General features: G+C 52.0%; 2 protein-coding genes across 2 annotated transcripts; one reads left to right on the forward strand and one right to left on the reverse strand.

The window, feature by feature from the left end:
• The first annotated feature begins 14,294 nt into the window (after positions 1–14,294).
• On the forward strand, positions 14,295–16,814 carry LOC120531956 (G-protein coupled receptor 1-like). Its single transcript, XM_039757865.1, has 2 exons — positions 14,295–14,609; positions 15,169–16,814. Exon 2 carries the CDS (start codon positions 15,169–15,171, stop codon positions 16,198–16,200), a length of 1,032 nt encoding a protein of 343 aa, XP_039613799.1. The 5' UTR covers positions 14,295–14,609; the 3' UTR covers positions 16,201–16,814.
• Positions 16,815–17,017: 203 nt separating this feature from the next.
• On the reverse strand, positions 17,018–21,649 carry eef1b2 (eukaryotic translation elongation factor 1 beta 2). Its single transcript, XM_039757866.1, has 6 exons — positions 21,495–21,649; positions 20,993–21,115; positions 20,612–20,744; positions 20,458–20,524; positions 20,141–20,266; positions 17,018–17,211 (listed from the first exon to the last, which is right to left on the reverse strand). Exons 1-6 carry the CDS (start codon positions 21,572–21,574, stop codon positions 17,057–17,059), a joined length of 684 nt encoding a protein of 227 aa, XP_039613800.1. The 5' UTR covers positions 21,575–21,649; the 3' UTR covers positions 17,018–17,056.
• Positions 21,650–22,836: the final 1,187 nt, after the last annotated feature.

Raw genomic sequence — 22,836 nt, forward strand, 5'->3', positions numbered from 1 at the left:
GCCCACCGCTCGGGCCTTAAAGGCGACGCCGTCGCGAGGGCCCGAAGACCCGATGAAAGGATAGAGCGGGCGCCGCGTCTCATCTAACGGAGAGCTGGGGTTCGAGTGGCAAGGAAGGCGGCAGGAACCCGCATCACCCGACAGTAGTGACATGCCTGTGCTCCACCGAGCGGGGAAATGACACACAGGGCGAGATGAACAGGCAGCAGGGGCGAGGCGAGGGGAGCGAGAGCGGGGACCCCCGACGGGGTGGCTGCAGGGTCGAGTAGCCCTCCGGCTGGGCTTTGCTACTTCGGTGGGGTGCGTTATAGGGAGGCGCCATATCAAGAAAGCTTCTTTTAAAATGGGGTCGGGGGACCCTAACCGCATTACGCCGTTCAGTTATGGGAGGGCACCTTAGTGCTTAAGGGGCAGACGTGCCAGTGCACTTGGCCAGTACAATAATATTGATTGACTTTGGTGGGTTGTGGGCAGAGCCTTCTGTTGTAATGATTTTTATTTGTGAAGGTTTAAACAAAGCAAAGTGGTGGTGGTGCCCGGCCATGCCAGTTTATTTTGTCAGTCAGTCATTTTCTAACTCTCTGAGTCCTGAACTCTGCTGGAGCCGATCCCAGGTGGCATAGGCCGTGAGGCAGGAACAAACCCAGGACAAGACGCCACTCCATCACAGAGCACACACACACACACCAATTTAGGAATCGCCAGTTCACCTAACCTACATGTCTTTGTGCCGTGGGAGGACACTGGAGCATCAGGAGGAAACCCACCCAGACACGGGGAGAACATACAAGTTACACGGAATTAGGGGCCTGTGCTCTTCTTAAGGCCCAGCATTACATGGCATGTGGAGCCGTTGATGTTTTTCAGGCTGAGCATCAGAACATTCTGGACGAGGACACGCCATTCAGCCCACAAAGCTCGCCAGTCCTGTCCACTTATTAACATCAAGTCGAGTTTTGAAAGTCCCTCACGTCTTACTGTCCACCACACTAGGTGACTTATTCCAAGTGGCTGTCATACTTTGTGTAAAGAAACACTTCCTAATGTTTGTGTGACGTTTCCAACTGTGTCCCCGTGTTCTTGATGAACTCGTTTTAAAGTCACCGTCTCGATCCACTGGACTGATAACCTTCATCATTTTAAACACTTCAGTCAGGTCACCTCTTCATCTTCTTTATCTTAAACTGTAAAGGCTCAGCTCATTTAATCATTCCTCATAACTCAACCCCTGTAGTCCTCAATCAGCCCAGTTGTTCTTCTCTGGACCTTCTCTTGTGCTGCTGTGTCCTTATGGAGACCCAAACTGCACACAGGACTCCAGATGAGGCCTCACCAGTGTGTTGTAAAGCCTGAGCAGAACCTCCTGGGACACGTCAAGGCGCTATATGACCTGACAGTCTGTGAGCCTCCTTAATGGTTTGTGAACACTGCGTGCCAGTCGATAGCTTAGAGTCCACTGTGGCTCCTAAGTCCTTCTCCTAAGGTGGACTCTCGATTTTCAGACCATCCATTGTGTATTCAGACCTCACATTTTGACTTCCTACTTGTAATTCTTTACATTTACTGACATGAAATTTCATCTGCCACAAATCTACCCAAGCCTGTCTGCTGTCCGAGTCCTTCTGTGATGATATAACGGATTCCAGATTATCTGCTAATCCACCTATCTTGGTATCATCTGCCAACTTCACCAGCTTGTTCCTTATATTCCTACCTAAATCATTTATAGATATTAAAAATAGCAGCGGCCCCCTCACTCCCTCACTGCCCCCTGCTGGTCACCACTCTTAACATCGGTCAGTTCTCATGAGGTTCCTCACACCCTCATCACCCTCTGCTTCCTGTGTCTGAGCCAATTCTGTACCCGTCTAAAAACATCACCCTGAACTGCCACTTCTTTTAGTTTGATGCCCACCCTCTCATGTGGCACCTCATCAAATGCTTTCTGAAAGTCCTCATCAATCATCTCATCTCCTCCACTCTCCTCGTATTCTTTTGTCACCTCCTCATTGAATTCCAACATGTTAGTAAAACACGACCTCCCTCTTCTGTGCCCACGCTGACTGTCCTAATAACTCCTGTCCTTGCCATGTGTTGCTCAATCTTCTCCTTAATAATCCTTTCCATTCATTTTCCTGTGATGCCCGTTTAGCTTACTGGCCTGTAGTTGCTCTGATCTGCCCTGCCACCCTTTTTATATAACGTGATGATATTTGTTATTTTCCAGTCGTTCAGAATCTCTCCAGTGCTCAGTGACTTCCTAAAAATCTTTGTTAAAAGAGCGGTAGCAGCAGCACTGGGCAGGCTGATTGGTAAGCACAGCTTAGGCTGCATTGCCACCACCTGTTCATTACCTTCCACGTTCTGCCCAGAGCACTGGCACCTTTTTGTGAAAGGACCATCGTGCTATACCCCACAGTTCTAGAAGCTTCTTCTTGATCAAATGTTGGTGTATCACCATGAACAGAGTACCACTTTAAGTGCTGCCCACTACTGTGTTGAACAGGTCAGCTGTGGGGGTCCATCAGTAATGCCAGGGTGGGCTGACACTTTTTTTAACTTTAAGATAATATTGTTTTAGTACAGTAAACCAGTGGATGTCTACCGAGGACTTTCAGCCTTCCCATCTTTCTACTGGTGAGCCAAAAAGAAGTTCCACATTTCATACGTTTATACTACAAAAACACTACAGGATTAAATAAGCGTTACGCTCTTCGAGACGATTTCTGAACATTCGCGTGACTCGTTCGGCCATTTCAGGGCGATTTTTGTGGCGAATAGCGTCCTTGAGGGCCTCAAGATTTTGAGGTTGGTGTGCGTATCCCCTGTGGTGGGCTGGCACAAGCTGGAAACCACCAATACGTCACGAGTGAAGGTCAGGTATGGAGAGAGACGCTGACTGACAGACAGACAGACAAGCCGCCCCCTTTACTTTTTTGTATACAAGTACAGTATAGGGAGAGTATCGGAATCGTCCAAAAATTCAATTTGACGTTTTAGGCCTCCCTGAGCCTGTCTGTCTGTCTGCCTGTCTGTCTGTCTGTGTCTGCTTGTCTGTCTGTCTGTCTGTCTGTCTGTCTGCCTGCCTGCCTGTGTCTGTCTGTCTGTGTCTGTTTGTCTCTGTCTGTCTGTGTCTGTCTGTCTGTCTGTCTGCCTGCCTGTCTGCCTGTCTGTCTGTCTGCCTGCCTGCCTGCCTGTCTGTCTGTCTGTCTGCCTGTCTGTTTGTCTGTCTGCCTGCCTGCCTGTCTGTGTCTGCTTGTCTGCCTGTCTGTCTGTCTGCCTGTCTGTCTGTGTGTCTGTCTGTCTGTGTCTGCCTGTCTGTTTGTCTGTCTGCCTGTCTGTCTGCCTGCCTGTGTCTGTTTGTCTGTGTCTGTCTGTCTGTCTGTCTGTGTCTGTGTGTGTAAACACAATAACCCGAGTTCACCTTCACTTTGCTCAAACACATTTTGCGTACAAGTTTTCGGTACCAAACGTACATTCCTATCAACTTTTGGGCGATTTCCGCTAACCAGCAGTGGTCCTTTATCTTTTATTCGCGCAGCTGCAGAGTCCGATTTATTCAACTTTACTTTCTAATAATTTCCATCCATGCAGTATCCAACCCGCTATACCCCAACTACAGGGTCACGGGGGTCTGCTGGAGCCAATCCCAGCCAACACAGGGTGCAAGGCAGGAACAAACCCCGGGCAGGGTGCCAAGCTACCACAGGGCACACACACACACTCGGGACAATTTAGGATCGCCAATGCACCCAACCTGCATGTCTGGGAGGAAACCCACGCAGACACGGGGAGAACATGCAGACTCCACACAGGGAGGACCCAACTGTGAGGCAGCAGCGCTACCCACTGCGCCACCGTGCTGCCCCTCTAATAATCGTTCCATCTATTATTAATTAGATTTGATTTGTTGTTGATGGCTCTTTAAGTCAAAGTCAAAGTGAACTTTATTGTCATCTCCACCATATGCAGATAAACAGACAGACGAAATTGTGAAGCTCAGGGCCCACAGTGTAACAACATGAAGTGCAAATAAAAAATGAAAATGAAATTAGAAATAAAATCCAATTTAAAATGAAAACACAAACAAGACAAGACAAAGAAGTAGCAGCAATACTGATGTCTAGTAAGCATTATGCCCATTGATGCAGTGTATGCTATTACACAATCTAGATACATACTGTAAATATAGTCCATAATATAAAATTATAATCCTTGTCCTGTGGTTCACTCCTCAAATATCCAACGGCGTATCTGAGTGTAGGAGGAAGTCGAGGGCGAGCTCTCCTGATGTTTCCGCAGGTGCCGATCGTGAGCTGAGGACTGGAGATAATGGGGGACGAGTTTGGGTTCGCCTCCCGGGTCCTCCCTGCCAGGAGTTTGCATGTTCTCGCTGTGCCCTTCGGGTACTCCGGTTTCCTCCCACAGTCCAAAGACATGCCAATTGGGTGCATTGGCGGTCCTAAATTGTCCCTAGTGGGTGTGTGTGTGTGCCCTGCGGTGGGCTGGCGCCGTGGCCGGGGTTTGTTTCCTGCCTTGCCCCCTGTGTTGGCTGGGATTGGCTCCAGCAGACCCCAGTGACCCTGTAATTAGGGTAGAGCGGGTTGGATACTGGCCGGATGGATGGAGGGTTCAAGGCGGCCATGACGCGGTGGACGTCATGAGAGGTAAGTAACGGGACGTTGGGGTCGGCGAGGAGTGTCAGAGGAGCCGAGTTGCTAGCCGCTGAGTCCATCTCGATTCTGCCTGCACGTCCTCCAAGTGCCCACTTTGAGCGGCACGTCTTCCTGCCACAGCGCAGGTTTTTCTCGTAGCCCCCGCTCGGTGACGTTGCTGCTCAAGCTGATCTTTGTCTGCTAGGACGTTGTTAGGATTCCCTTCCTTTACAAGCTGCGCTCTCTCGCTGTTTTTTAACTGCTTCTCGTTTTCTGAAGGAGTGACAAAGGGACCGGCCAGCAGGTCACCCTCTCACCTGGTGACATTTACAGCACTGCGTTTAAATAGAATGTGAGGAAGGTGAAGGATTGAGGCTTACTCATCTGCTCCGGTCACGTCCTTTGGTAAAGAAAGACCCCCCAATCCAAGAGTAACAAACCCCCCGCCACTGAGATATAAAATCAAAGACTGGACTCCAAATGGGATTCGCTTCTAATGAAGAAACTGGGCTGGAAATCAAATCTGCAGCCCAACTGAGAGGGGAATGCGGTAATGGAATCGGGGGTTAGGGTTAGGGTTAGGGACCACCCACTACCAGTCACAGCCCCGCTCACGTCCCACCCTGGCTGCCGTCTCTGCTCCGTTCACATGTTCCAAAGACGGGCTTGCCAGTCATGTTAAGACCCCCACTTGTCATAGTGCGGTGGCTCAGTGGTTAGCGCTGTTGGAGAAGCTGGGTTCAAATCTCGTCCCTGTCCCTGTTGTCTGCATATTTACTGCCCCCAGCCGTGGCATCAGAAGTGCCCCCCCCCTTAACAGTCAGGTGTGCCCACTGAATGTTTGTCTCCTTTTTGATAACAAGTGGACATTTAAACAGAATAAGGGGGCGTCATTGTGTCTGCCTGGTGGGAAGGGGGTGTTGAAGAGTGGGCTTCATAATACTTCATTGGGTGGACAATTTTTATATTCTTGTGGAAAACATAACTCCACCCTTGGCACCAGTAGCTGGCATTGCCACCTTTGGAAAAACAAACTCAAGCAGGCGTTTCCTGCCCAAGGAGGGTTTTTTCCACTCCTCCATGCAGACGTCTGTATAGCTGTGCAATGTGTGAGGGGTGCCCTGTGTGCCCACCCCACCTCACATGCAAGGCTTTGACTCGTCGTGTTGCCAGGTCCACCTTCAGCTGAGCTTCCATCTTCATTGATGAAGCAGATCCAGCAAAATTCCAACAGCTCAACGGTGGGTCCCACACTGGAGGCCACTGGTGGTTAGGAGTGAAGCCAGAGAGCATCTGGAAAGAACCATTGAGACGTGGAGAGCAGGCTGAGACCCTGAGAACCTTTAAGACGTGCCTGGAGGAGGGAGATGTTGGGGCAGCTCAGCTATTAGTTCAGCGGATGTGCTTGATAAGCTGGGTGGTCTCCTCTCTTAAGTTATTGTGCTCTCTGACAGGTGGTCTCACGTAGAAGATGCCCAGGCCGTGAACCAGAAGACCCCCCAGCAGCCTACTTAACAGGTGCTGTCAGGCTCTTCTGCTCACAAGCTGCCTGAGTTTGTCACCCCTTGTGTCCTCTGGTCCCGTGACCTCGTCTGTTCAGAGTGACTTCCTCTAGATGTTTGTGGGGTAAACCTGCCCTGGTGGACTTTGTGGTTTCCACCCTCCTGTAAATTGTATTTGTGATGGTAGACTCGTGGCGAGAGGTACCTGGAGGTCACCTCACATTCTGTTCTCGGGCTGAGCTCGCTGGGGCGCGTGTCTGGACTCTTCTCCCCTCGTGGACGACCCTCCAGACCGCGGGATGATCGGGAGACCCTTTGCCGCCAGACCCCTAGGTATTGTGGAGGCCTCAGAGAGCTCTTTAGACCTCCGCATGGCGACTCCACACACTGGATCAGCGAAGTGCAAAGCAGGCAGTTGGCGTGTTTGAGCTCCACATTCGGGGACAGGCCGTGCTACGAGCTCCTCTGACGATCTCATGGAGGGCTGCGCTCACATTTTCTATGTGCAGAATTCTCATTTCTGTTCATTTCAGTTGTCCATGTGATGTGGCCTCATGTTGGTCACCGCTATCTAAAGGTGGAGGTCCATGACGGTCACCTCTTAATGTCCACATACGTTAATAACAAAAGCACAAAGCCATTTGGAGATGCCAGTCGCTCGTAGTCCGCACAGCATGGCGTCCGTGTAAATCAGCCTTTGGTGATTCTGCTTTTGTGCGCTCAGTTGATGTCCTGCTCACTCCCCCAGGAAATGTCGCCCAAGGCTTTGGAATCGATCTGTGCCACAACATGTTCATCACCTGGCAATGCCATCGATGCCCGAGCTTGTGGTGCTCACTTTGAAACGGCATACAAAAGTGAATTCACGCCCAGCGTTCCAGACTCCAGGTGGTCTACAACATTCCACAGATAAGTCCAGTGTACACATCTGAAAGGCTGCTCGGGTACGGGCACAGGGCCACCATCCATCATATCGAGTGGTCTGCTTGTATCGCCAGTCTGTGCCAGTTCGGTGGTCCCAGACGTTTGATTTTTACCACCCAGAGGGTGAAGGCCCGTTTGGCTTGTTTCTGTATCTTAGGACCCTCATGTCTTCCTTCTTGGCCTCAGTCCTCCCACCTGTCTTACTGTGCTGTTGTGGGAGGCATGAAGGCACCACTGTGCTTGGCGTTATGCCACCCGAGCTCTCTTGTCATGGCATGTATGGAATTTCTGTGGTCTTCCTCCCAAACCCCAAAGTGTGCCTAATAAGCTGAAACGAGTGGCGGTGGGTGTTTGTGAGGGGGTGCCCATCACTCTGTCCTCGGGTATAAAAACTCTGCATAGGACCACAGCCTTTACCACCCACGTTGGTGTCCCAGTGACGTGCGCTCGTTAGGCCACCTTTGATGGGCATCTCCACGGTGCCATTCACCTGACCTTTCTTTCCAAACTGCCATTCTTGATCGAGCGGTCCTTGGGAATTTGAGTGCCTTGGCATCCAGTCCATGCCCACGTGTGTACACTTCACCCGCGGTGGATTGTGGATGGACTGACACGTCTGTTGAATGACTTGCTGCCTGATGTAGCGCCCCGCTGTTGTGTTTCCTTTTATTTCTTTCTCAAGTGTTATTTTATTTGTTTTCTTGATTTATTATTTGACTTGTGCCACCTGAATGTTTGTATTTTTGCGTCTTTTCTGTTTTCTTTCTTATCGTGTCCTGCCCCTCCATTCTTTCTGTTTTGTGGGAGGAGCCCCATGAGGCGGCGGCGCCATGCTGACATCACCGCTCCAGACTCCGCCCTCATTACGTTGCTGGACGTCTCTGAGGTTTGCTTGTGTTTTGCTGATTGTGCCTCGAGACTCGCTTTCTGTGCGACTGCCCCTCACGCACCTCCTTTTGCCCATTTGTGCTCTTCTGTGCCTTCCCTCATCTTTTCCTGTTTTTGTGATTAAATCCTTTATTTATAAAGATTCTTTGTTTGCCCTTCTGTGCACAATGTGGGGGTTTACGGTCATCCTCCCTCTTGGGGGGATTCTGATCTATTTCGGGGCATTTCTTGCATGCCCTGCAGTGGGCTGGCACCCTGTCCAAGCCTTGTGCCCCCTGCTTGCCAAGCTGGATTTGGCTGGTTATGTGGGGGACTGACTTTAGGGGGTCCTCACCCCCCATCTTGTTATGTTTTGTGTTGTTCTCCTGTGGGTGGAACCTCCAGGGGCGGGGCCACCGTGATGTCACCACTCAAGCCACACCCTACACCTTTAGACTCGACTCTTAGGGGCTCATTGGCTGGGGTCCACTTTTTTGGGGTCGGCATTTCCAGTTTTGTGGATTCTGTTTGGATTCCGCATGGGGTCTTGGTTGCCAATTTCTTGCCTTCTGTCTTTAAGTGTTCGTCCTTATAAAGATTTCGCTTTGGCCTTTTCCTTTCAGGTAATTTTGATATATTTGGGACATGCAGTTTATTTCTGAACTTTTCAATGCCCGTTTCCTTGGGCAGGCCCGTGTAGGCCGAGGCCTTCCTGTGAAGTCAGGGGGTCAGGCTGCCTGGGTTGAGGCCTGTCCTAGACCGGCTCGGGAAGGCTCTGGCCGGCTTTGAGGCCTCACACTCCATTTCTGTGTCAAGTCCTGACATTGAGAGCCATCCTGGATTCAGGCCTGATTAGAATATCAGACCAGCAGGGACCCCACAGGAGTGAGGACATGAATGGAGACCCCTGAGAAGGGAGTGGCAGCAGTAGATCAGTGTGGATGGGATGTTGGGAATTGAATGCCATTTCATTAAGTTAAAGTCTTTATATAGCGCCTTCGCCATGTTCTTTGTGCTTCCCAAATATTGAATTTGAGCAGAAGGCCCCGGAGATCTCAGTGAATAACAAAGAAGGAACTGAGAGGTCCAAAGTGTCAGGGGTGACAGCAGCAGCTCTCGGGACCCCCAGAGGCATTGCGTTATTCTTCTCTGCATTTCATTTGGTTCATTGTTTTCCACGTACCGTTTTTGTTATTTGATTTCTTTACGTATGTAATGAGACAAAAGAAGGAAAATCAAAGGTTGGGAGCCTCCATGGTACCCTGTGTGGTATGCAAAGGAAAAGGGCACAGCATGGGAGTTGAGGGGCCGTCTGGTCGAGGATCAGATCAACGAATCAACTTCAGATGTGAATGCCGGGCGGGGGCGGGCTTGTGCCGATGCAACTTCCTACACAAAAGTCAAGAATTATAAAAGGAAACGGGACGGCGACCCCCAACCCCCGATCAGACAGGGGACTGCGGCCAAACCAGCCGAATGACAAGTCACTGAGCTCGACGCCTCCTGGGCCCCATTTGAGTCCCCTTTTAAGGGGGTCCAAGCTGCGTGCTTGCACCAAAGGACTTTGCTGGGTTTTTGTCACTTTGTATCAGTAACCCCACCACAGGGGACGCACAAGCCCGTGTGTTTCTTCATGTCGGTCCCAAGCCCGGATAAATGGGGAGGGTGACGTCAGGAAGGGCATCCGGTGTCAAATTTTGCCAAATCAACTTGCAGACAGCAATTCAGATTTCCATACCGGATCGGTCGAGCCCGGGTTAACAACCACCGGCACCAGTACTGCCAGCCAACAGGGTGCTGGCGGAAATTGGGCTACTGTTGGCCGAAGAAGAAGAAGAGGGGGGAGACGAGGAAGGTAAAGAGAGTGGCACCGAGGGTAGGAACTGTGAATGTTGGCAGCATGACTGGCAAGGGGAGAGAGTTGGCAGATACAGTATGATGGAGAGAATGAAGGTTGATATATTGTGGGTGAAGAGACTGAATGGAAGGGGAGTAAGGCCGGGGGGGGATCAGAGGGGGGGCTCAAACTGGTCTATCATGGTGTGGATGGGAGGAGAAATGGAGTCGGTGTTATTGTGGAGGAACAGCACGTCAAGAGTGTCCTGGAGGTGAAAAGAGTGTCAGGCAGAGTGAGGATGATGAAGATGGAAATTGGAGGTGTGATGATGAAGGTTGTTAGTGCATATGCACCACCAGTTGGGAGTGAAATGGAGGAGAAAGAAGTGATGAACAGAAAATAGTGATTGGAACGGATTAAAATGGATATGTTGATGAAGACGAGGAGGTGATGAGTAGGTATGGTGTCAAGGAGAGGAATGAAGAAGGTCACAGGATAGTGGATTTTGCCAAAAGGATGGACATGGCGGTGGTGAATATGAAGAAGGTGGAGGAAGATGCCCACAGGTAGATGACATCCTATGGAGGAGAGTCGATCTGAAGGAGACTGAAGACTGCAAAGTGGTGGCAGGGGAAAGTGTAGTTGGGTGGCATAGGATGGTAGTCTGTAGGATGACATTGGAGATCAAGAAGAGGGCAGAGCCAAGGATCAAATGGTGGAAGTTGAAAAAGGAAGACTGTAAGGTTGAGTTTAGGGAGGAGGTGAGACTGGCAGATGTTATAAGGATGACAGCAAGAAGGGGGCTTGGGGTGACATCTGGACAGAGGAAGGAGGAAAAGGAAACCTGGTGGTGGAATTGAGAAGTACAGGAGAGTATACAGAGGAAGAGGATGGTGAAGAAGAAGTGGGATAGTCAGAGAGATGCAGAAAGTAGACAAGAGTACAAGGAGATGAGACACAAGGTGAAGAGAGAGGTGACGAAGGCTAAAGAAAACGCGGATGATGAGTCGTATGAGAGGTTGGACACTAAGGACGGAGAAAAGGACCGGTGGGCTACAGAGAGGGGGGCCGAGCTGGGAAAGATGAGCAGCAGGTTAGGGTGATAAAGATGGAAACAAGTGAGGAAGAGCAAATGACAGGGTGACTGAGAGGAGCTGTGGTATTGGATGAGAAAGTCAGGAGTGGCAGAGAAGTACGTAAGAGTGGCACAGGATATGAACGAGGGGCGTGTGACCGTGGTGAGGTCTGCAGTACGAGTGACGGAGCTGGGAATAAATCAGGGATCGGCTCTGAGCACTTTCTTATTTATAATGGTGATGGACAGGCTGACAGACGAGATTAGACAGGAGCCCCCGTGGACTGTGATGTCTGCAGGTTGAAGAGACCCTGGAGAGGTGGAGATATGAGAGGAGAGGAATGAAGGTCAGTAGGACCACCAAGATAGAATACATGTGTGTGAATGACAGGGAGGTCAGTGGAGTGGTGAGGATGAGGGGAGTAGAGTTGGTGAAAGTGGAGGAGTTCAAATACTTGGGATCAACAGTACAGAGTAACGGAGAGTGAGGAAGAGAAGTGAAGAAGAGAGTGCAGGCAGAGTGGAGTGGGTGAAGAAGAGTGTCAGGAGTGATTTGTGACAGACGGGGATCAGCAAGAGTGACAGGGAAGGTCTACAGGACGGTAGTGAGAGCAGCTGTGTTATATGGGCAGGAGATGGTGGCACAGCAGACAGAGCTGAAGGTGGCAGAGGTAAAGATGCTAAGATTGGCATTGGGTGTGACAAGGATGGACAGGATTAGAAATGAGGACATTAGAGGGGCAGCTCAGGTGGGATGGGTGGGAGACAAAGTCAGAGGGGCGAGATTGTGTTGGTTTGGACATGTGAAGAGGAGAGAGAAGGGTATAACAAGAGAAGGGTACTAAGGACAGAGCTGCCAGGGAACAGGAGAAGAGGAAGGCCTAACAGAAGGTTTATGGATGTGGTGAGAGAGGACATGCAGGTGACAGGAGTGACAGAACAAGATGACGAGGACAGGAAGATATGGAAGAAGATGATCAGCTGTGGTGACCCCTAATGGGAGCAGCCGAAAGAAGAAGAAGAAGATCAGCTGCCTGTTGTCACATCATGGGGGACTCCCCGACGGGTCAAGAATATCTCGGCCAGCCTGCTGTACTGAATGCCGTTCACTGGTTGGCGAGGCGCTACATTTGCAGATGGCATGGGGGCACAGACGTCAGACAAAACACAGCCGAGTTCAAATCTGGAGAATCCACAAAGTCGAAAGCAAATTGAGGAAAAGCAAATGAAACGACGCTGGTGCGAAGGGGGGGCGGGGGGACTGAAGTCCAGCTCCTCCTTAAACACAGCCGGCCCTCTGGCTTACTAGTCGCTGATTGGCTGAATTGTGGAAAAGTGCCAGGCACGCAACTTTGACATCCAAAGCGGGCAAACAGGCTGGGGGGCTCCACTTAGCACTGCATCTGCAACACTTGATCTGAAAAAGCCTCTCCCCCTTCTTCTTCCTCCTCCTCTTCTTCTTTTCGCTCGGCCCCTCCAAATTGACGACACGATGTTAAGACCCCCGCAGCTTTTCTAATGTTGGCACAAAATCATAAGAAAGTCGCTGAAAGTCACCACACACGCAGGCTGCCTGTCTGCTTCTTGACCAGCCGAGGGGCTCACGGACCCCCGAAACATTCGAGTCACTCAGGTTCTGCCTTTCAGGTTTCCTCGACCGCCGCCTCTTGGTTTTCACACGTGTCCATTGTTTTTAGTGCAGGCCGGTCAGGCTGTGGCGAGGAAACTGCCAAGGGGGTGACATTTCTGAGGTGCATGACGCGGGGGTCTTCAGAGGGGAAACACAAAGAGCGCCATTGATTGTTCTTGGTGACGTCACATGCGGTTAGAGCAGAGTCCCACCCAGGGGTCACACAGATATGCCCGTGCCCACGTTGCCAATCAGCTGTCAACACGAACACACGGCGTCCTGAAGTGGGCTTAGTGACTGCAGCGCGCATGCCAACCCACCCAGGCAGTACAGAAAGGGGGTGCCCAGCAAGCCAGTGCCCACACGTATGGCAGATCGAATGACCCTTTAGGGGCATCTCAAGATGAATCTCTGACCTCAGATACCATATTAAGACCCCCGGGTGACATAATGAATATAGCGCCTCAAAGGGAGAGCCGATCTTAGTTTTAACGGTCAGCTTCACCGCCAAACGTGCCCACGTCCTCAGCCACACTCGGCGGGTATTCATTTCATCGCTCTGTTGTGTCACAATTTGTATTTTATCGATCTGCCCTCCATTCATTGCCCAAACCCGCTTACCCAGAGCAGAGTCGCAGGGCCTGTGCCAGCGAGCATCGGGCACAAGGCAGGAGGAGCATCCTTAGATGGCGCTCCAGCCCCTCACCCGGTGTACATGCACTGAGCTCACATTCTTCTTCTTGACCACCTGGGCGATTGTGCACAGGGGCTCTGAGGACGCCAGCAAGTCTGCCAGAAGGTCGGTTATCAAGGAGGTCCCGGGGGGCACACCACGTGTGGATCGGAATATCCAGGAGCGTCTCAAACATGCGAATCATAGACGAGCTCGGGTTCTTCAAAGGCGAAGGAGGACAATCCAGAGCTGAAGAGCAGAATGAGGGCAGATTGGCACGGGTCACTATAAAGCATTATGTCGCCTTCAAGGCCAAATCAGCAGCTGCGTCTCCTGGGGAACCTTGTGAGCCACCAAGCCCTAAACACCCCAGGGGTCCAGCTGAGCCCCGCTAGTCCACCAGGGAGAACACGCAGACTCCATGCAGAGAGCCCGTGGGACGTGAAGCCTGGCATCCTTGCTCTTCATTTGTGTGGCTAATGTGAGGACATCTGCAGTTCATGGTGCCACTCGCCCTCATCTCGACTTCAAGCCAGCTGAGCAGCCCCGTCCCCTGCCAGCCACTAACTGACCCGCGTCCACCCCCCTCTCGGGCAACATTGGGCATTGTGACCAACCCAGCATGGCTCCAGCAAATGGCAGCAGTCCAGCACCCCGAAGTCTCACCAGTGGTCTCTACTGCTTTCTCCAGATGCCTCCACCGACCAGTCTGCATGTGCCCAGTGTGCCCGGGATAAATAAACAGAATGACCAGTAACGGGGGGCAAATGGACAAATCAAAATCAAAGCTGCCAGAGCTGTGCCACCATAACTGGTGGGTTTTCATTTTCCAGTTTTATGTTTTCGCGGTGGGTTGTTGGTCAGCCTACTGGACTCCAGCGCATGCGCACAACTGGGCCGAGAACTGGCCACTCAGCCCGTTGTGGTGCCCGTCGTGCCAGCCCTGAGGGCTCTGTGCTGCCCCCTTTCGTCCGTCTCGTCCCACCTGCAGGTTCTTAATAAGAAGCCGATGAGAAAAAAGTTTCGCAGTCCTCGCTCAGCTGGTCGTCAGCTGGTCGCCCCGCCCCATCACTCTTCTTTGCATGTGTGGCTCCGCCTCTTCCAGAATACGCGCAGACTGCCATTGGCTCGCTGCAAACTCCAGTCTCGGACTGAAAACGGGCATCGCAGCCCACACCGGAGCGGTGCCCAAAAACAAGAAAGGTGGTCGCTGTGCTCGGGCAGCCATCAAGAGTCGACACACAGGACCCCGTCAGGTGTCAGGGAGACACAGGCCGGCCAGCGACACTTCGGTCTGCGGTCGCGACAAACGATGCGTTTCCTCGGGGGCGTCAGGGGGCTCTCCAAGCTCCGCCCTCCCGGTATAAAGAGGCGAAGCGCGCACCCGAACGGCAGAGCGGATACCGAGGCGCAAGTCAACCGTACGGAGCGAGCACTGCAGTCCGCGTGAGTGACCAGTCGGGGGGCCAGGGGCTCTGAGAGACGCCTTACGTCCGGGGACTTTAAACGAGCGTGTGGACCACTCGATGTACACGTGAGGGGCGAGCGGCACCGGCTAGTTGGCGAGGCGCTCTTATGGGGAGGGTGGGGGCTGCACAGGTGTCAAGTGTTTCTGGTCGTGTGACCTCACTGGGAAGGGGGCTATCCGCTGACGTGCTGTCGTGGTCCCCTCGCCCTAAACACCCCAAGCGCGCAGATGAGCACCGAGGAGCCCCCCCCACCAGCCGAAGCCGCCCGTGAAGAGCGGGGGACTGTTGGTGGGGAAGGCGGAGTTCGGGCGACCCCTGCCGGCGGCTCTGCAGCTCTGCGCCGGAGGATTTCACTTTGGACTCCTACGCGGTGGGCACTCTGCCTCTGCCACCCGGTCCAGGGGGTCTTCTGCCTCTCCCACTGTGTTGTTAGTCGCCAAAGTTGCCAAGCCTGCGTCATCACGACCTCCCCCTGCAGGCTCCCCTTTGCTTGACCCTCAGCTGTTTTTCACGCCTCTTTCTCGGTGTCGTTTCAGATGAAGACCCCCAGCCCCGAGGACCCCGAAGCCTACGCGTACTATGACTACAACAGCACCTATGAGTTCTACGACTCGACTGACGAGAGCCCAGACCCCCACCAGAGGGAGGCGCTGCACGTGGTCTCCATTGTCATCTACAGCATCGCCTTTGTGCTGGGCACCGTGGGCAATGGCATCGCCATCTGGGTGATCGTGAGGAGGCTGCGGCGGTCCCTGAAGCCCTTTTGGCTCCTGAACCTGGCCCTGTCCGACCTGCTCTTCGTGCTGACGCTGCCCCTGTCCATCGACTACATCTACAGAGGCTTCGACTGGCGCTACGGCAAGGCCCTGTGCAAAACCACCAGCTTCGTGTGCCTTCTCAACATGTTTGCCAGCGTGTTCTTCCTCACCCTCGTCACCGTGGACCGCTGCCGCACCGTAAAGCCGGGCTGCAGGGCGGGCCTCCTGGTGGGCGTCTGGCTGCTCGCCGCGGGCCTCAGCACCCCCAGCCTTTACTACCGGGACACGGTGAGGGTGCGGGGCAAGGAGGTGTGCTACACGAACTACCACGCCAGCGATGGCACCAGCGCCATGCGCAGACACGCCACCCAGGTGTACATGCGCCTCTGCTTCGGCTTCCTGCTGCCCCTCTGCACCATGGTGGTCTGCTACAGTATCATGGGGGCGAAGGTGTGCCACAGGGCTGTGGTGCGCCCATCTAGCTTTGGCCGAATCGTGGTCACCCTCGTGGTGGCCTTCTTTGTGTGCTGGGCTCCCTTTCACGTCTTCAGCGTGCTGGAACTGCAGGTGCACACGAGCGCTGCCATCCACGCTGCCCTGCGGGTCGGTGTACCCCTCTCCACCAGCCTGGCCTTCTTCAACAGCTGCCTGAACCCCCTCTTCTACGTGCTCATGTCCAGAGAGGCGTGGACCCCCCTGTGCAGGGGTCTGGGGGACCGGGTGAAGCGCAGCCTGCAGGGGGTCGAGTTGCTCTCGCTGACCACCAGCCAGGCCGCAGTTGATACGCAGACCGCCGTGTCCCCCGCGTAGGGGGTCCTGTGAGCAGACGCCAGTGAAATCCCTCATCACCACATGGGGTGCCCACTAGCATCTCAAGACTGTTACAGGTTTATAGGAAAGGTGGGCATACAATGGGCTGCCCACAGGAAAGTTAAATCTGCCAGCCTTCCCATTCTGTGCCATCCAATGACAAAAAACAAAAAATGAAACTCTGGCTTCAAGGACAGTGTGCGGTGCCACCATATTGACCAGCATGGCATCCATCTCTTGCCTGCCCCCCTCATTCAGCAGCCCTGAAGGTGGCACACTGGGTATATGTAAGCTGGATAGAGTGCTATTAATGTAAAATAGTATTAGGTGGCACAGTGGCAGCCTGGGGTTGGGATCCTGGGTTGTCCCCGTGTCTGCGACAGTTCAAAGCAGGTGTCGGGTGGTGTTTGCCCAGACACAGAATGGCACCCTGTTCAGGGTTTGTTCCTGCCTTGCTCAATATGCCCACCGACCTGAAACAAGCTGTGAGAAGAGACCCCCTTTAGGGTGTATGGGTGGACCCTCAAGTGGCCACGAGACGTACGCAAGTCAGGGAGACTCCTGAGCTTCAAGGTCTGCGAGGGGAGCTGCCAGTTAGACAGTGGCATGTATATGTATATATAAAAAAGCCAGTTTGTGCCAGTGGATTTGTACCCCCGTTTTAACCTCCACTTTTTCACATTTATAGATTTTAAACTCTTAATAAAAGCACTTTGCACCCTTAAGTTACTCCCTTACGTTACTTGGAGTGTTTTGTGCCCGCTCATGCCAGTCAGGATTATCGCCGATGTCAGGTTCAACACAATGCAAACTGGGGCAGAAATTAAAGTGCTTTATTGTCTTGAAAATGACCAGCCTAGATCTTATTGAAAGCTGCCACGTCCATCGACTGGACGAAGTCCTCAAAGCCTGTGATGAGCTCTTCCAGCTGATCTGTGCCCACTTTGTCATCTTCAACCACACACTGGATCTGAAGCTTCTTGATTCCATAGCCTACTGGGACCAGTTTAGCTGCAAAATAAAAAAAAGCAAAGCATTGAGCATTGAAAAGTATTAAGCCAACCAGATGAGGGGGTGCTTGGTGGGCACAACACTCACTGATGCCAGAATATTTGGTCACAAAGGCGGACCCCCCAAACTGCTTTGTGATTGTCCGTCTAAGCCGCTGCCCTCTCACTTCGTTGCGTTCCTGTGGCTTCCTCGCCGATTGGCTGCCCAAGTAGCCAATCAATGACTAGCCTTTGGTCATAAAGTGAACGCCTGGACTACTGAAGGGAACCACAAGAGAAAGTCCTGGTCACTTTGGGATGACCGAGTGAACGTCAGCACTGCATTTAAACTCGACGTGGGCACCTCCACTGGGCACAACAGCCGCCCATTCTCTGCCATCACAAGGACCAGACCCTCAGCCCAGCAATTACAAGGCTGTATAAAGTGGACATTAAATCAACTGGCAGAGGGTGGGCACCAACGCACAATGTGAACGGGTACTTCAATCTGATGGACTGCGTGGCCTGGCAGACGAGATTTGAAAGATAAACTCAAGTCCTTTAAACATGGCAGGAGGAAGGCAGGCAGGCTCGCTCACGCCACCCCTTCATGAACTGGGCAGGAATGTGCAGACAACGCTGACTTGCCTTTTCTGCGGCTGCTAAAACAAACGGCCGCCATGCCAGTTACCACACGTTTGTAGTGATGGCCAAGAAAACTAATTTAACCTCAAGAGCCGGGAGACAATTTGCTGTCGTGCAAAAAAATATTCAGACATCCATTTAAAAAGCCTCCAGTTACACGCCACGCCTCAGCTACAGGTCAACTTCTCCAGACGGAGGCTCACAAAAACACGGAAAAAAAAACAATGCCTGCAAAAGAAACTCGTTCAATGGGGCTGCGCTCGGAAATGAAGACCCAGCGCACACACGCTGGTAAAGGGCACACAACTCCGAATTGTACCCAACTTTAATAAAAGGCACAAACGTCTGCCAGTCCATCCAGCGGCTCGCATCATCACTCCTAAAGATGGCACAAATCAGTAACTGCGTTGTTAGGCATTCTAACAGAGGGCGCATCAAACGTGTGCAGCAATCACTACGACAGTTTACTACGAGAGTTTGGCCAATGCATTGCAGCTTTTCTACGTGCATTCCAACAGACGGCGGCGCACTGCCATCATCAGCACCGAGGTCTAGAATGTTCACCAGACGGGACGCTGCACATCAAAGCCACAAGTCTTCGCCATCACCATAAACTACACAGCAACACAAAACCCTCCTCTTTGGGCCGAGGACCCCTTTAACTCGAGGTGTCCCACCCCATCATGGAGGGCTGCAGGTTTACATTCCAACCACTTCCTTAATTAGCAAAACCCACTCATTAGTTTGTCTCAATTCTAAATGACCAGCTAACTTATGGGACGACATCTACAAACAGGACGGCGAGGGGCTCTCGGGTGGTCTGCTCAGGTCCACAAAACAGATTACAAAAAAAAAAAAAGAGCACCAACAAGTCAAATAAATGAGATTGAGTGCCCACCGGGGGGCACACTTCACATTTGATCAGTGGCTACTTTAAGGACGGAGTCAAAAAACTAAAGGAAGTCAAACCGCAGCATAAACAGATTAAAGATGGCAGAAAGGAAAACCTGCCAAGCCTGCTGGGATTGGACTTTAAATGAGGTGCCAACCTGTGAACTCTCACTTTGCCCGACTTGAGTGGCCATGCTGTGCTGTTCCGATTTTTTGGTTTAATGAATGTGAACCCAGGATTCAGTTTCTGTAACCGGACCCTGTGCCAGGCAGTATGGCATTATGCTGCACCCTCAACAAACACCGGGCAACTTAAACAGCTGAGCGGATCACTGAAGACAAAGCAGAAAACTAAGCAGCAGCAAGTAGTGAACACTCTGAACAAACACCAAGTCCGCGTGTGAAGGTCGAAGGGGTACTGCAGTCGCTCAAGCAGGTCCTGCGCTGTCGATTTCCCCTCAGGATTAATAAAAGTATCCATCAATGGCAGACAGTCAAGTCAAACAGCCATTTGTGACTCCAGTCTTCACGTGTGTACTGGGGGTTCAGTTCAAGTTTCAATTAAAGGGTGAATTTCACACCAACATTAGGAAGTTTCTTTACACAAAGAGCGACAGACACTTGGAATGAGCGACCAGGTAGTGTGGTGGACAGTAAGACGTGAGGGACTTTCAGAACTCGACTTGATGTTAATAAGTGGGCAGGACTGGCGAGCTTTGTGGGCCGAATGGCGTGTCCTCGTCCAGAGTGTTCTAAAGTCATCAATAGGCCCCCAAAGAATCGAAGATTTAGGAATAATCAATCACTCGACACCCAACAACTCTGCACAGACATTTTAAAGTCAAATCGTCAAACTAAACGTACCCGTCCACTCGCGCCACACATGGCGACTGGACCATAAAACATTTACTCAGGTGGCTCTCTTTGGGGGGCTTTGTTGCTGAACTCAACCTTAACCTCCGCCATACGAGGGATTAAAACGCGTGGATGTTTAAATTCTAGGAGTGCCAAATCCCTCGCCCGTCGTGACCACCCCTTTAAATTGGAGCTCAGATTTCAAAATGAAAATAAACATCTCTGCTAATTCTGTGCACTTTGAGATGTGCCCGAGTCCGATGTGGAACAAACTGTATTGCTACCCGCTACCTCGGACTTGGTTTAGTTTGTTTGTGCCCGTGTCAGATGTGACCAAATATAAAAGGGAAACATTGAACAGGATTTTAAAAATACGCATTTGTGTCGATTTAAAGTTCTTCATTACCCAATTCTGAAAATGGCCGGCCTGCTAAATGCCTTGAAATTGCAAACCTGAGATTCTAACTCAATCCCCATAACCGCCCCACTACAAGTCCGCCAGACGCCACCACCGCAGCACCCACAAGTGGTAGAAAGTGAAGAGGTGGCCGGCCACTCACAGGAGCCCCACAGGAGGCCGTCCATGCTGATACTCCTAACGCACTCTTCCAGCTTCGCCATGTCCGTCTCATCGTCCCAAGGCTTCACATCAAGGAGAATGGAGGATTTGGCGATGAGCGCCGGCTCTGACAGACAAAGAGACAAACAAACAGTTTGAGTTTGCTGGACTGGGGCACCGCCGAGCAGGCCTTTCCGCCATCCTGGCGATCAGAAGTGAAGAGGTCCATCACTCAGTCAGCCGAAAGATGGTGAATTGGCTCATCAGCTCGCCAGCCTCACTAAAGGGGCACTTTATGAACCACCACAAGCCACTTACTCTTCGACTTCTTTGCCTCGTATTGCGCCAGGCGTTCTTCTTTGATCCTCTTTGCCTCCTCGCTCTCCTAAAATAAAACCAACAAACTTCAGCTGACGCGTCGCGGGACAAAGAAGGGGCAGCTCGACAAACAAACCTTCACAATCCGACCCACCTCCTCCTCGTCGGAGCCGAACAGGTCGATGTCATCATCGTCCTCCTCTGCCGCCGCCTTGCTGTCGGCCGCTGTGGTGTCCTCGATCTCCGCCGGGCCGTACTTTCCCAAAGGCTTCTTTACTCCTGGCAGGCTGGAAGGGGGAAGAGCACAAGGGACATGAGGCACCCCGAGGGAGAAGACAAAAGGGCAGTAAAAGAAAGAGGGACGTGTCGGTTTGTTCAGGTTTTAAGAAAAGCGCATCATCGAGTATCAGTCGAAAGATGGTGATTCAAAATTCATCATATAAACCGACACAGAGCTGCACAATGAAAGCCGGCCAAGCCACCGAGATTTGAGGCGCAGGCCCGGCCCTGTCACGGCACAATGGCGCTTACGTACCTCGACTTCTCCTTCTCGTAAGACCTGATGTGGTTGTACCAGCGAAGGGCGTGAAAGAGGTCCGATGGCGGCGGACTGGACAGCGCCTCAAAAACCACGACATCTGCTTGGGAGGGCACGTACCTGGAGGACAAGAGCAAACCTTGACGAACAGAACACGGGGAAAAAAAAGAAAGAAACGCAATGGAGTGACTGACGTGCGGCTTACAGGAGACACGCAGCCTTCCAAAGGCCAGCAGCGCCCCCATCTGGCAGCACTGCCGAACAGGCGCGCACACAAGCCCGTCGCAGCCCGCCGTTTCGGCGGGGGGATCTGCACATTTCTCCCCACCGGGCGTTCGCATCCTTCTTTTCGTAAGACGATAGCAGCCACCATAAAGTGCTGCGGCCCACTCGAGGCTTTTCATCGGCTGGTCGCCCGGGCTAAGCCGCACGCCTGGCCCCTGCAAGGGCCTCCTCCCCACCGCCGCACACGTGGCAATGAACACCCCGCTAGACGTACCCTTCGATGTAGCTTTTATCAGCCAAGTAGTCGTTGAGGACCTTAAGGCCAGCAGGGGATTTGATGTCACCGAAGCCCATTGTGCACCTTCACTTCAACACAAAAACTACTACAAACAGTAAAGACCAGGCCGGCGAAAGGACCGCAAAAATGGCCGAAGGGCTTCTTATAGGGCAGGAAGACTTGGCACCGCCCCTCTAACTGCGTACTGGCAAGATGAGAGGCCAATCGACGTGCAGATCTTCGTCTCCTCGACCCCCCCACCAGCGCATGAATCTCCCGCCCCGTTTCCGGTGTCAGCGCAGGACGCTCCCGCCCCTTGACGTCACTTTACTCAAAAGCGTGCCTGCGAACCAGCGATGGACAGTCGACCTGCAGGGGGCGCAGCGATACGGCAACGTTGTTTCTTCTGTCTGCCAATGGCTAAAACTAGAAAAGATTTGTCACCTTTCAACGTGGTTTAACATTTTACAAGTACATGGTCCTTTCTGCAGAGAGCTGGAGCCAAACCCAGCAGTACTACACAAAAGGCAGGGATGCATATAATTCTGAAAAAACACACAGCAACATACAGTACATCAGAAGGGTGGTGTGAAGAGGGTAAGAAGATTTACATGTCTTGAAGTCACCCTCACTGACCATCAACTGCAGTGGGCACCACAAGAAGGCCCCCCAGTGCCCTGATGTTCTCAGACGTCTGCCCTCTCTAACTTGTGCAGGTGCACACAGGAGTCCACCACACCCTGGTGTGGCACCTGCCCAGCTCAAGATGGTAAAGCACCTCAGAGGGTGGTGAAGGTGACACTCAATGACAGGCACCAGCTGCCAGCTGTTCAGCACATCTACAACACTTGCTTCCTGAAAAAAGGCAAACAGGATCATTAAAGAGCTCGGCCATCCTGCACAGCTGCGTTTCACGGTCCTCTGTTCTGACCACTGGCTCCCACTGTAAGAGTACTGAACAGACCACCATAAGTACAACCATCCACCTGAAGAAAAGGGCAGGCGTTTGTGTGTCTTTGTTATATGCCTTTTGTTATGGGATTTGTAAAAGCAGTGCTAATGCTTGATGCACCATCTGTTGGAACGACAAATGCAGCGCGTAAGTTTCTGTTATATGCCATTTGGTATGGGATTCATAAAAGCAGTGCTAATGCCTGTGATGTGCCATCTGTTGGAATGACAAATGCGGTGCATTTTATTATGTCAGGCATTACAAATTACTTTCCAGTAGATGTTGCACTGGAAACACTAACGCTGAGGTCTACATTGATTATTTAGATTTTGTTCAGAAAGTCCCTTCACTATCTTCATATTTAATTTATTTTTTTTCCTTCATCAA

This window comes from Polypterus senegalus, chromosome 6 (genome assembly GCF_016835505.1).
Source record: "Polypterus senegalus isolate Bchr_013 chromosome 6, ASM1683550v1, whole genome shotgun sequence".
Taxonomy (NCBI): domain Eukaryota; kingdom Metazoa; phylum Chordata; class Cladistia; order Polypteriformes; family Polypteridae; genus Polypterus; species Polypterus senegalus.

What these genes read in the sequence shown, in the direction of transcription:
- LOC120531956 (XM_039757865.1), top strand. Translation starts at nt 15,169, where the DNA reads ATGAAGACCCCCAGCCCCGAGGACCCCGAAGCCTACGCGTACTATGAC.
- eef1b2 (XM_039757866.1), bottom strand. Translation starts at nt 21,574, where the DNA reads ATGGGCTTCGGTGACATCAAATCCCCTGCTGGCCTTAAGGTCCTCAAC. An exon ending in CGAGGCAAAGAAGTCGAAGA is followed by an intron (nt 20,267 to 20,457) that starts GTAAGTGGCTTG and finishes TTTGTCTGTCAG; the next exon opens with AGCCGGCGCTCATCGCCAAA. An exon ending in CGGCCTCCTGTGGGGCTCCT is followed by an intron (nt 17,212 to 20,140) that starts GTGAGTGGCCGG and finishes TTTATTTTGCAG; the next exon opens with CTAAACTGGTCCCAGTAGGC.